We start from the raw sequence: 14,135 nt of genomic DNA, 5'->3' as shown, positions 1-14,135 counted from the left end.
CTTGACTGTTAGAGCAGTACGGCAATGGAACCAGTGACCTAGGGAGGTTGTGGGCTCTCCCACACTAGAGGCCTTCAAGAGGCAGCTGGGCAACCATCTGTCAGGGATGCTTTAGGGTGGATTCCTGCATTGAGCAGGGGGTTGGACTCGATGGCCTTGTAGGCCCCTTCCAACTCTGCTATTCTATGATTCTATGATTCTATGATATCTAGTCCAGCATTCTCTTCTCACTGTGGCCAAGCAGATGCCCCTGAGAAGCCTGTATAACCAGGACATGAGGGCAATACCCCTCTTCCATTGCCGTTCCCCAGCAACTGGTATTCAGAGGCAGCCATGAAAGGTCCCCTGGTGACAAAGGCTATTCTGAGAGACTAAAACAGGCCCCCAAGGGCTCAGTGGTTGGACTGGCAGGTGGCTTTGACTTTTATGGCGATTCTCAAGGGTCTGGTCTTGCTTAGATTGCCTCTCTGTGGGGAAGCAGTGATACGAACGCTGCGGCAAACCAAGGTGATCCTTGGCATCCTCTGCTGCAGTAGCCACTAGAGGCAACTTAAAAGCAAACAAAAGACGTTATTGGGCGTGAGCAAGAAGGGGTACCTATAAAAGTATTTTGTGACCTCACGATGTCTGGTTAATAGCTTCTTGCTCAGAAAATGTGTCCAGAAGTTACTCATTGCTCAGAAAACTAGCACAAAAGGTGCCCATTGTTAATCTCTCTGAGATACAAGCGTACAAAGAATGAGCCCAACTTTTTGCTTTGTAATTCTTCTAGCAAGACTTTTTGTTTGTTTGTTTTTGCTTTGGACCTCCAAAAGCAAGTGCTCAGGGCAACCTCTAGCCAAAAACCATGCACTTTTACAGCACAATCCTATACATGTCTGCTTGGCACTATGTGCTCCTAGACCAGCCTTCCTCAACCTGGGGCACTCCAGATGTGTTGGACTACAATGCCCCAGCCAGCTGGCTGGGGCATTCTGGGAGATGCAGTCCAACACATCTGGAGCACCCCAGGTTGAGGAAGGCTGTCCTAGACTCAATGGGACTCATTCCCAGAGAAGTGTGCATAGGACTGCTGCCTTAAAAAATCCATTGACTTCATGGAATCTTTCCCTATTAAAATAAATGAATCTTAAAAAGGGCTCACTTTTGGCTGGATCAGGCCTTTAATTGTTCTTGAATTGGGTGCACTTGGACTTTGAAACCAGCTGAGCGTCAGCAGCTGCTCGTCACAGGCTGCCTTTCCATCACACGAAGGAAAATTGTTTGCTTACCATCACTTCTCTGCCTGCGCGTTTGTCTCTCATTATTTCCTCTTTTGAAAGAGGAAGTAAACAATCTGCACATGGCCCATTCAGTGGGCTGTTTTGGTCCCGCTGCTTCTCCTGCACACAGCAGGAAATAGCGGCAACTTCCATCTTTAAAAATAAGTCAGGCTTACTGGGGTGTGCTTTTTTGTGGCGTGAAAAAGGCTAGAAGGGCTGGGAGGCACATAGAAGGTAGACAACCAAATCCCAGAGTGCCCAGCAATGAGCATGCAATAAAATGCTCGTTTGATGGAGCTCTGAGTCTCCCAGTTTGCAATCCTGCTATTTTCCTGGTGGTGTGTGTATGTTCCGATCTGGCCTGTCTGGGAAACCCTCTGGGATTCCCTAGATGGCCACGCTCACTTCCCTGGTCCAACCCCTAACCACCAACCTGTTTGGTGGCTTCACAGCTTCTCTGCAATTCCTCCCTACTCTAAAAGGTTGAAATGTTTAGCCTGGAGAAGAGAAGATTGAGGGGAGACATGATAGCACTCTTCAAATACTTAAAAGGTTGTCACACAGAGAAGGGCCAGGATCTCTTCTCAATCTTCCCAGGGTGCAGGGCACGGAATAACAGGCTCAAGTTAAAGGAAGCCAGATTCCAGCTGGACATCAGGAAAAACTTTCTGACTGTTAGAGCAGTACGGCAATGGAACCAGTTACCTAGGGAGGTTGTGGGCTCTCCCACACTAGAGGCCTTCAAGAGGCAGCTGGACAGCCACCTGTCAGGGATGCTTTAGGGTGGATTCCTGCATTGAGCAGGGGGTTGGACTCGATGGCCTTGTAGGCCCCTTCCAACTCTGCTATTCTGTGATTCTATGAAATGCCTCCCATAAGGCCTGGTTGTTGGCAGTAAGAGCTTTAAGCGAAAAGATGCTATTATTTTGGCTCCACCTCTTTTGCCTCTAGCTCCGCCCAACACTGGAATGTGGCCCCCAAGAGCTTCTCCGGGGCCCTCGGGTGGAAAAAGGATTCAGTGCCTCCCTGCCCTGAAGAAACCCCTGGAGGCTTCACGGGCTGAGTTGGGGACTCCGGCTTGGCCGGGGGGATTCTGCAGTGCTGCTCTGCTGTGGCCACGTTTTCAGGCACAGCAATTCCACAAACCAGTTTATAGGTTGGGTGTAGCAGAACTTCCTTTTATTTAAGGGGAAATGGGGACCTAGGAAGGTGCCTGCTGCTCACTCACATCATTGGTCCATCTGGTAAACACTGGCTGGCAGCAGCCATCCAAAGCTTCAGGTAAGATTCATGCCTAGCTCTACCTGGAGATGCCCGGGATGGAACCTGGAATGCAAAACATGCTTGAATAATAATAATAATAATAATAATAATAATAATAATAATAATAATAATAGAAGAGGAAAAGAGAGAACAATATACACCACTGGCCATGGAAGTCAAAGAGCTATGGCAACAGGAAAAGATCACAATTATTCCGTTAGTCACACCAGTCACTGGCATCTCATCAAAAAACTATGCAGGGAGCCTTCAGAGACTGGGCCTACCAAAATACATCCACATCAACGTCCAGAAAGCAGTCATAATTAAAACCTGCTTAATAATAGCCAGGGAATTCCTGAATCAGTAAAAGACAGCATGAGCTGGCAAAGCCCTTCGTGCCCATCTTGAAATACCGCCAGGAGGGGGAAAGAAAGATCCCCGCCACCATCTGCTCTGCCACGGCGTTCTGGCCCCTGCTCAGCTGCCAGTCGGTTTCCTTGGGTGGCCCGGAGCACCGGTCTGAAGGGAAAGGGGCTTGCACTTTTTCCTGCCCGCTTCCTCCACTCCCCGTCTCCTTCGGTCCCCGTTTCTTCCCCCACAGATCGCTGCTGGCCAAGTGGCGGAGGTGGAGGCGGCGCAGGACGGTGGACAGAGACCCCTGGGCCCTCCCTTGGGGCAGGAGGCGAGTCCCTCCTCTCCCCCCCCCCCCGCCGCCGCCGCCGCCTTCCTCTCCTCCCTCGCTGGTCTGGACCGCTCAGAGGCGGCGGCAGCGCCGGCATAAAAGCCGCCGCGCCCAAGCGCCCCTCTCCAAACCGGCGCCCCTTTGAGCTGCGAGGCGCAGAGTTCACCGCGAAAGGCGGCCTCTGCGCCCCGCCGCGCTCGGCCCCTCGGACCGGGGCCAGGCAGCCCCTCGGACCGGCCCCTCGGACCGCCAGGCAAAAGCGCACGGAGAGGCGCCGCTTCTGGAGAGGCTGTCGGGGAAGGCGCGCGGCGCGCTTGGGCTCGCCACGGACTGCCGGGCGCCTTCCCGGCGCGGCTTCCTTTTCCCAGGCGCGAGAAGCGGAGCGCTCCCGCCTGTCCTGGACGGGGGGAGGCTGATGCAGATGCAGCGAGGAGCGCGGAAGGAAGGCGGCGCCGCGCCATCAGACGGAGCGTGAAGTCGGAGGCGTGCGCGCACCGCGGGAAGGGGCGCAAAGTTGCAGCGCTTTTTCCTTCCGTCGAAGGTCGGGGGGGGGGGGGGACGATCGGGGCCCGACTTTTCCCTGCTTCTCCGCCGAAGGCTTCCCAGCCCGCGAGCGCGCAGCAGTTACCTCCTTCCCCGACTCAAGACCAGGGAAGGGACCGTGCGAAACGCCGACAGACCCCACCGCGCGCCCCAAGAACGCACGGGCTCCATGTCCCCCAGGAGCCGGGCTGGGCACGGGGCTGCTGGAGCAGAGTCCTCAGTCTGCGCATTCCATAAAGGGATTGCTTGGTTTGGCCCTCGGAGAGGGTCAGGAGAGGGACTGACCCCACCTGGGCCAAGAGCTGGGCTGGGTGCAGGCTGCTGTGCCACCTTCTCCGGCACATTTGACCAGTAGCTCGCACGTAATCCCGGAGAGAAGCCAGGCTTGCCGCAGCACCGGCTCTTAGGCGTAAAGGCCAAGCGTGCTGCATGCATAAAGGCCCATGGCCGGGCCAAATCCCTGAGCCGAGGCCTACGGCTTGGAAGGGGTTCTGGTGTGTCGGCGCCATGAGCCTGGGGCTGGACAACCGGAGCCTCCTGCTCTCTAACCAGAGCTCTGCTGGCAACCTGAGCTTCGACAGACCCCCTCTGCAGGCCTCGGCTGTGTTGAGCTTGGGACAGGCGGAACACCTGGCAGTGACTGTGTGCCTGGGCGCCATCTTGCTCCTGGGCAGCCTCAGCAACCTCGTGGTGGTGCTGATCTTCGTCAGGTTCCAGGCCATCCGGACGCCCATCAACCTGATCCTGCTCAACATCAGCCTCAGCGACCTCCTGGTCTGCATCTTTGGAACGCCCTTCAGCTTCGCCGCCAGCCTGCGTGGCCGTTGGCTCCTGGGCCCTGCAGGCTGCGAGTGGTACGGCTTTGCCAACTCCCTCTTTGGTAGGTTCCATAACTCCAGCAGCTTGCTGATCACTTTGCTCACTGCCAGCGGCTGACCGAAAAACTTAGCCCTCCAAAAAGTTCAGAAAACCCCCCTATAATTTGGTAAAACATAGTGAAAAATTGCAAACAATTTTTAGAACCGTAACAATTTAAAAAGCAAAGTTAAAAACATGGGTCTAGAATGCAGAGTGAGTGGAGACCAGTTGCTACATCAGAGGGAGCATATTCCAGGCTTTGAAAGCAACCCAGGAGAAAGCACTTTCCAGCCCCTGAAATTCCAGCTTCTTTCAAAACACTGGCAACATTCATTGCCGGCGGGGTTGGATTGGGCAGGATAAAGCATCAAAGTGCAGCCTGATTCTTCTGGAATCTCCCAGGCATCTCTTTGTAATTCTGGTCCAGTTTATGATATTATCTGTCCATGATGCAATTAATCTCTCCAGCTGGAATATGTTGCACCCTGTCAGCTTCATCCAAAATGATTCGAAAGAGTGCAGTTTCCCTCTTTTTGTGTGTTTTCCCTTTTGCGGAGGGCCGGACACATTTTCAAGCTGCGTGCGGTTCATAAATGGAATCTGTAGCATTTTGCACATGAACATGCAGAGAGCAGTACATAACAAGAGTTGGGTTTCATTGTTCAGAGGAGGGCAACCAGGATGACCAGGGGTCTAGAAACAAAGCCCTATGAAGAGAGACTGAAACAACTGGGCATGTTTAGCCTGGAGAAGAGAAGATTGAGGGGAGAGATGATAACACTCTTCAAATACTTAAAAGGTTGTCACACACAGGAGGGCCAGGATCTCTTCTCAATCTTCCCAGAGTGCAGGACACAGAATAATGGGCTCAAGTTAAAGGAAGCCAGATTCCAGCTGGACATCAGGAAAACCTTCCTGACTGTTAGAGCAGTACGACAATGGAATCAATCACCTAGGGAGGCTGTGGGCTCTCCCACACTAGCGGCCTTCAAGAGGCAGCTGGACAACCATCTGTCAGGGATGCTTTAGGGTGGATTCCTGCACTGAGCAGGAGGTTGGACTCGATGGCCTTGTAGGCCCCTTCCAACTCTGCTATTCTATGATTCCATGAGGATGGCAAAAATATCTGACCAGTTCCAAAATCCAGAAATAAGAAGCTAAAGTGGGCTGGAAGTTACCCAAAGTTCATGAAATTTCATTTTGGGTGCTCCTAGTGCTACTGATTAGAAGGCGCAGCTCACACTGTGGCCAACCAGCTGCCCATGGGAAAACCACAAGCAGACACAAGTGCAACAGCAGCCTCCCACCCATGTTCCCCAGCTACTTGTGTGCACAGGCATACTGCTTCTAATGCTGGAGGTAGCACAGAGGCATCAGGATGGTCCCCATAGATAGCCTTCTCCTCCAGGAATATGCCTACCTCCCCGCATTTAAAGCCACCCCAAATGGTAGCCATCATCCTGAGCTCCATCAGACGGGAGAAATCACGGTTTCCTACCATCGCTGCTCCACCCCTGTTTGTGTTGCACAATACTTCCTCATTCTCACGGAGAAGGAAGAGGAAGTAAACAACATCCACGTGACCCATTCAGTGGGCTGTTTTGATCGCGCTGCTTCTCTTGCACACAGCAGGAGACAGCGGCAACTTCCATCTTTAAAAATAAGTCGGACTTGCTGGGGTCTTTTTTCGTCATGGGTAGAAGGCTAGAAGGGGTGGAAGATGCACAGGAAGCAGACAATGTCATGAATAGGACCCGCGAAAATCCGTGAGTGCCCAGTAATGAGCGTGCAATAAAACACTCATCTGATGACACTCTATGGCTTTAGCTAGAGTCCAGCCTTCCTCAACCTGGGGCGCTCCAGATGTGTCGGACTGCATCTCCCAGAATGCCCCAGCCTTCTGGGAGATGCCCTGGCTGGGGCATTCTGGGAGTTGTAGTCCGACACATCTGGAGCGCCCCAGGTTGAGGAAGGCTGAGCTAGACCTACCTTTTGTTCCGGGGGAGAGGAGGAGGGAGACCTCGCTTTGCGATTAACGTTTACACGTAAGGCGCGACGACCTCAGGAAGAGAAGCATCACGCGCCTACCATTTAAAAATTCTCCTTAAAGGGGACAGAGTGCACAAACGCTCGTGTGCAAAGGTAAGGTTTTTTGTTTGTTTGTTTTTTACCTACTTCCCCCACTTCCCCCACCCTACCCCTGATGGTCGGAGCTGGGGAAACCCGCAGAAACAGGCCACACGCTCCGCGGTCTTGGGCTCAGCCCGAGAGTGCGGAAAAAGCGGGGCCAAAGAGTAGGGCTGTATCCTGGGGCAAGGGAGGGAAGATTCCTCCCTGATCCAGGGATCCCCTGAGCATCATGTGGACGTGCAGGGACAATCCCGGGTATCACCCTGGGATATAGCCTGGTCTAGCTAAGGCCTATGTCTTGTGGAAATGAATCCCATAGTAACCCCTGGACCTGCTAACTCTGGGCTTCTCTGTTGCAGGCATCGTTTCCCTTGTGTCTCTCTCTATCCTCTCCTATGAACGTTACGTAGCGGTCCTGCGAAGACACACCAAGGCGGTCATATCCAGCTACACCAAGTCCTGGCTTTGCATCGCCGGCTCCTGGGCTTACTCTTTAGCCTGGACTGCGCCACCTCTGGTCGGCTGGGGCAGCTATGGTCCTGAAGGGCCCGGCATCACCTGCTCCATCACTTGGCATGCTAAGACCCCCAACAACGTCTCATACATCGTCTGCCTCTTTGTCTTTTGCCTTGCCCTGCCTCTCCTGATGATGATCTATTGCTACGGGAAAATCCTGCAAACCATCAGAATGGTAAGGCAATGCTCCCTAATCTCTCTGACATATGATGTCTCTGACTGGGTTGGCACAACATGCAAACCCACACTCAGTAATTGTTTGGTGAACCGTGGGTTGTATGTCGAACCATGGGTTAGCGTGTTGTCTGAACCCAGGGCATTTTCTGCAGGGTGGCTTGTTAACCATGCAGAGTGGTAGTTTTTCTTGAATATGCCACCTTGAGAACCCATGGTTTGTTGCTGGGTTGTTCAGGGTGGTTAACAAGCCACACTGCAGAAAATGTCCCGGGTTCCAGATTGCATGCTAACCTACTCTTCAAGAAGGGATGGATGGCTCTTTACTAAATTCCCTCTACCCCCTCAAAATAATCTGTCATGCACATAACATCGGGGCCTGCTCCTGCTGGACTCTTTCCCCCCCCCCCCACAGGGCAAACTGCCATCTTGGCCCTGTGGGGAAGAAGAAGGACCGAGGGGACAGGAGCAGGCAGAAGTAACATCGGGGCCTGCTCCTGCTGGACTCTCTCTCTCTCTCTCTCTCTCTCTCTCTCTCTCTCTCTTTCTTTTTCTCTCCTCCCTCCCTCCCTCCTTGACTCCTTTTCCTTGTGTGTCATGTCTTTATTAGATTGTAAGCCTGAGGGCAGGGACTGTCTTTTTTGCTAAGTGTAAGCTGCTCCGAGAGCCTTTTTTGGCTGAGGAGCGGGGTATAAGTATGATAAATAAATAAAAATAAATAAATAATGACACTGACAAGGAACATTCTTAATCAAGTGGAAGGCTTGTCTGTACAGTTTACCGCAAGGAAGTCCTGTCTATTAGGAAACATAGGAAATTTGCATAGGAAGGAAAGGGGGAACACACTTTTGCCTGCTCCGCTTTGTAAAAAAAGCAAGGACAAGCTCCCTACAACTAGAAATCTAGCACAACAGAGCTGGCGGGACTGGAGTCTTGATGTGCTGGGCTTTTTTTTTTTTTAATTTATAGTTTTCCCCTCGTCATGGAACCTCAAACCTGCAATGTGTTAGAGTACACAATACCAGTGCTGTATAGAAGCTCAACTGTTTGACTGGGACTCACGAGATCTGGGTTTTAGTTCTCACTCAGCCAAGAAGCTCATTGGGTGACTTTGGGGCGGTCTCTGACTCTCAGCCTAACCTACCTCACAGGGTTGCTGTGAGGATAAAATGGAGAGAAAAAGCATGTAAGTTGCTTTGGGTTCCTTGTAAGAATAAATAAAAAAGGGATATAAATGTAATAAGATCATAAAAATATCACCTCAGGTTTCTGAACTCCCCCACACCCCAAGATACAGCCTCATGGGTAGACCAGGCCTATGTTTTTAACTTTTGTAAACCGCCCTGAGAGCTTCGGCTATGGGGCGGTATATAAATTTAATAAATAAATAAATAAAATGTTGCTGGCAATGGGATAATAAGCTATTCAGTGTGTCAGCTGGAACTGACACACTGGCTTCGTGTTCGGTAAAAGTCATTTTTGCAGGTATACATTTTGCTTCTCCTGCCTCAGTCGTGTCTAAGAGAACAACCACTTCAACTCTTCCAGCAGTGCGCCTGGGAACAATGCTTGATGAATGTGACACAGAGTTGGGCGACTGGAACAGGGAGCCAAAAGATTTAGGACTCGTCAGGGAAGCAATATAGGAAAAAGAAAAAAACGCCCAAAAGAAACCCCCCTCGAGGATTATGTAACCTTATTTATAGACTCCTGTCTGAGTTCTCTCTGAGAAGAACATTTATTCTTGGTGTAAGTTTTTGTGAATGACTGAATCACACCGGCGTGTTTTCAGCTTCCGGGGATTGAGAGGCAACTGTGAATTTTAGCGGCCAGCAGTTATGCAAGAACTCAGAGTTGTTTCTCATGACGTTCAAAAGCCTCGCACGTTGTCTGAACAGGCCCAATACAACATTCCCGCCCTCTTATTTTAGCAGGCTTGCAGGTTTCACTTGACGTCTCTCCAGAAAAGGGAACATCACATCCTCTTCCTGGTGGTGACCATGGTGACTTGCTTCCTCCTCTGCTGGATGCCGTATGGGATTGTCTCACTGATTGCGACATTTGGTGGGCCTGAAATGATCACCCCGACCGTGACCATTGTCCCATCTATTTTGGCCAAGGCCAGCACCTTTATGAATCCTGTTCTTTACGTCCTCTTGAACAAGCAGGTAAGTGACCCAGATCTTAAAGTCCTCATTGCTAGTGTCCCCCCACATGCTAGTGCCCAAATCCAGACTGGGACCCCTGCACCTCTACTCTAGAGGTGTAGTAGTACTAAGAGAATGTTTGCTCAGCCACTGGTCAGCACAAGCTGCAGAGTTAACAGACCTCACCAGAGCCCTTGAACGGGCTCATGGGAAGAGAGTCTCCATATGCACAGACAGCAGATTCACTTTTAGTACCGTACATGCTCATGGTGTCCTGTGGAAAGAAAGAGGCTTCATTACGGCGTCAGGACAGAAAATTGCTAATGGAAGACAGATACTCGACCTTCTGGAGACCCTGATGAGGTTGCAGTGATTCACGTGAGAGCACATGGAAAAAGCGCCAACCCTTATGAGAGAAGCGGGAACCACAGGGCAGACTTCACCTCCGAAGAAGCTGCTGGATGGGGAGAAGAGCCGAGAGTTGAGACAGCTTTGCTACCTGTACCTGAACCGATAATGCCAATCTACACTCCCGTGGAAGGTGAGCGCCTGCGTATGCAGCCACCTGTGAAGATAGTGTATAAATATCTTGCCAAGTCCCTTGCGAGGTAGGAACATGATTTGCAGCAATTAGTTCCTGTGCTTCATATTCTGCAAAATAAACGCTGTTTGTTTGTTTATTTATTTATTTTAAATATTTATGTCCCGCCCTATATCACTAAGATCTCAGGGTGGCATACAGATAAAAACATACAGTATAAAACAATAAATATACACAGTTAAAAACAAATTAAACCATAATCCAAGTTAAAACAATATATAATTTAAAAGCAATAGATGTAGTTAAAACAATGTGCCAGTGAGTTTAACCATCAAAGGCTTTGTTAAAAAGCCATGTTTTTACTTGGTGTCGAAATGCAATCCATGTTGGCGCCAATCGGGCCTCCAAGGGGAGGGCATTCCACAGTCGGGGTGCCACAACAGAGAAAGCCCTCTCCCTTGTCCCATCATAGCGTATATGTTGCGTTGGCGGGATGCGGAGAAGGGCTCATCCAACAGATCTAAGGTCTCGGGCAGGCATATATAAGGAGAGGCGCTCTCTCAAGTATCGAGGTCCCAAGCCGTTTAGGGCTTTAAACATCATTACCAACGCCTTGAATTCTGACCGGAAGCGTATAGGCAGCCACTGCAGTTCCTTTAAGACCACTGTTATGTGGGCTCTGTATGATGTACCTGCCAGCAATCTAGCTGCTGCATTTTGCACTAGCTGCAATTTCCGTGTCGTCTTCAAGGGCAGCCCCACGTAGAATGCATTGCAGTAGTCTAATTGGGAAGTTACCAGCACATGCACTACTGTGGCTAGGTTGTCCCTGTCCAGGAAAGGCCGTAGCTGGCGGATCAGCCAAAGCTGACCCCAAGTACTCCGTGCCACAGAGTCCACCTGGCCCTCCAGTGTCAATGATGGATCTAGGAGTACTCCCAAGCTACGTAGCTGCTCCTTCAGAGGGAGTTCAGACCCATACTTCTTCTCCTCTCCCCCTTGTGTGCTGAATTGGACTTGGTAAACAAGGGAACAAGCTATTTTTGCTACAGGACCCCTGCACCTCTACTCTAGGACATAACAGGAGAAAACACGACCTAGCTCCTAGACACGCATTCAAAGGGATGTCTGGATGGACCCAAAGTCAGACACAAAGGACAATCCCAGGAGCAAGATTGAGAATCAAGCCAGAACTCAAGACTGAAAGACTTCCACGGGATTCAGGGCTCAGTTGGGAAGGCCTTGTTACCCGAGCAAGGCTGAATTGGAGCAGGAAGACCTTTGTTACTCCTTCCTGTCCAGTAGGATCCAGCAACAACCCTGTGGGGGTGGCGTCATCCGTGGCTGAGGGTGGTGGGGCTGTGAATCCATTCTGGGTTTCAGTCAGAACCAGCCGGAATTCCAAAGGAGCTACCCAAGGTGCTGAAGCTATTTTGGGGTTTGGGTTTGTTACCTTGGATAGCTCCTTTTTAGTTCCAACTGGTTCTGACTGAAACCCAGAATGGACTCACAGTCCCGCCGAAGTCCAAGCCACCAGCCTCCAGTGGGTACTTCACTGAGAAGAAGCCATCTGCTCACTTCTCCATTTTCTTTTGCATTTCATGACCGCCATCTTTCTTCTCCCCTACCTGCCCTGCTGTTTAAAAATAAGGTACTGCTGTGAATAAGGCTGTTGGCTGCCACAAGGTGGCGGCGAGCCACAGACTATACCCATGTGCGATTTCTTCAGCAGGATTTGGCCCTCTCCGCTGTTAGCAACAGGTTGCAAGAATAACTTTCCCGATCCGTAATGTTTTCAGGGAACTTTCTTTGTTGAACAAACGTCCTGCAACGTTGCCTCCAAGCCATCTCGAGAGAACTTAGGGGCTTTCACGCTGCCAAATCCATGCGCTGATGGTCTCCATGGGCACATGAACATGGTCTAGTTCGCCTGTGTGTGTTCAGGACTTGACGCCTGAAACACTGAAGGATGGGGAGAGCGTGTGAAGGAGCTATGCCAGGTCTCACGTAAGAGACAAAATTCCATTGCAAACGGCCTTATACCATGTCAAACTATTTGTCCATCTAGCGTGGTTGCTACACTGGTCTTCCAAAGCCTCCAGAGTTACACTCCCCCATCTCCAAAGAGAGCCTCCCTCCCCACCTCATCAAACTGTCAGTCATTGTGGAGAAGAGAGGGAAGGTGGGGTTAGTCATGCTTTCTGCTGTCTCACAGACAACGAAGAACGGAGTGGGTGAACGTGGCTGTGGTTGGGCCAGTCAAAATGGATGCAAGTTGGATTGGAGGTCAGGGAGAGGATAGTGGTTTCCTTGGCCACAGCGGCCCCCTCTTCCCCATGCTTTGTGACACTTGGAAATAGAAGGCACTGAGATGTCTTCAACCAAGGTATTTGTTCCAATGAACACGCGAATTTCAACACCCTAACAGTCACCTCTTGGGCCTCTGTGTCACTTCAGGGCCTAAGAGGACTGTGAGGGGCCAAGAGTAGGGTGACCGTATGGAAAGGAGGACAGGGCTCCTGTATCTTTAACAGTTGTATTGAACAGGGAATTTCAGCAGGTGCCATTTGCATGCATGCAGCACCTGGTGATGGTCCCTCTTCATCACAACAGTTAACGCTGCAGGAGCTATACTAGAGTGACCAGATGCAAAAGAGGGCAGGGATCTTGCAGCTTTCACTGTTGTGATGAGGAGGGAATTTCCCCAGGTTCCCCATATATACAAATGACACCTGCTGAAATCCCCCCTTTCAATACAACTGTTAAAGAGAAATGAGCCCTGTCCTCCTTTTCATAGGGTCACCATAGCCAAGAGGGATTGGGTAGGATTGAGGCCTAAAGTTTAGGCCACAGTGCTGCTGTGATCATAGCTTTTGTGCCGTTCAAGAAAGCTAACAAGACTGATCTCTTCCGGCAGGCCTATCCAGTGGAATTTTAGGATACTTTCAATATGCTTTTAGGATGTTTTTAACAGTGTATGCTATGTTTTTAATCAGTATTTTATGCTTGTTGTTGTTCCCTGCCTCGATCCGATCGGAGAGGCGGGTAAGAAATTTATTATTATTATTGTTGTTGTTGTTGTTGTTGTTCTAAAAGACTGAAATGTTTTTTCTAAGTTACTGGCAGTAAGAGCTTGAAGCTAAAATATGCTGGTACATTTGGGGCTTTTGGTCTTGCTGTCGTTTGCCTTGGACCCCATCCACCAGTGAAAAGTGGCTTCCCAAGAACACCTCCAAAAACGAGTTCAGCCCATAGGCTGAAAGAACCTTTCCTTATCCCTGCTGGGAAGTTTAACAAGTTGCAGGCCCCCTGCATTCCAGCATGGTAGTTCCAAATCAAATCCCACCAACCCACCCCCGGTTTATTTTTGCAAAAATGCTAAGAATCGAGAAATCCAATCACAGATCTCCATGGTCTCTTTTGGCCCTCAGTCAATTGGTGAAGGAGGCTTCACCGCTGTGAGGGCGATATCGTACAGGTTATTCCATCCAGAGAACTAAGGGACGTGTGTGTTTGACGTTTGCTTTCAGATCCAAAATGGCTGATTGACCATGATGATGAAATAGAGAGAGAGAAAATTCTGCACAGGGTAATCGTGGTGAAACACCATAAAGCTATTTCTGTTTTATTTTGCTCCCTTTTCTACTTCTTTATTTTCAGTTTTCTCGGTGTTTCCTTCTTCTCCTGAAATGTGGGCGTCCGCCGAAGCACCTGGAAACCACTTTGAATTCAAAGCTGAGCCAGGATTCTAATACAGCCAGTGGAGCAGCCAAAATCCACTTGTCCTGCACGCAAAGCGAAGAGCTGCAGAGCTGCAGGGAGGTCGGATTTCCATCAAGAAAGCCCCAAAGCCTCGTGGTCCATTACACGTTCTAGGCCCATGGGTGTCCTTTGCCATGCCTACCCCATTCGGCATCTCGGCCGGAGACTTCTGAAGCCGGGCGCAAGTGGAGAGAGTTGGTTAGGAAATCCTCCACCTGAAAAATGCAGCCAAAGGTTTAAAAATGCTGACTGATGAA

General features: G+C 50.4%; 1 protein-coding gene across 1 annotated transcript; it reads left to right on the top strand.

The window, feature by feature from the left end:
* The first annotated feature begins 4,257 nt into the window (after positions 1-4,257).
* LOC134409336 (opsin-3-like) lies at positions 4,258-13,992 on the top strand. The gene is made up of 4 exons (XM_063142047.1): positions 4,258-4,630; positions 7,098-7,429; positions 9,360-9,596; positions 13,777-13,992. The coding sequence occupies exons 1-4, from the start codon at positions 4,258-4,260 to the stop codon at positions 13,990-13,992; spliced, it is 1,158 nt and encodes a 385-aa protein (XP_062998117.1).
* Positions 13,993-14,135: the final 143 nt, after the last annotated feature.

Source organism: Elgaria multicarinata, chromosome 15, assembly GCF_023053635.1.
Source record: "Elgaria multicarinata webbii isolate HBS135686 ecotype San Diego chromosome 15, rElgMul1.1.pri, whole genome shotgun sequence".
NCBI classification, from domain to species: domain Eukaryota; kingdom Metazoa; phylum Chordata; class Lepidosauria; order Squamata; family Anguidae; genus Elgaria; species Elgaria multicarinata.
This window is presented reverse-complemented; position numbering and strand designations above follow the sequence as displayed.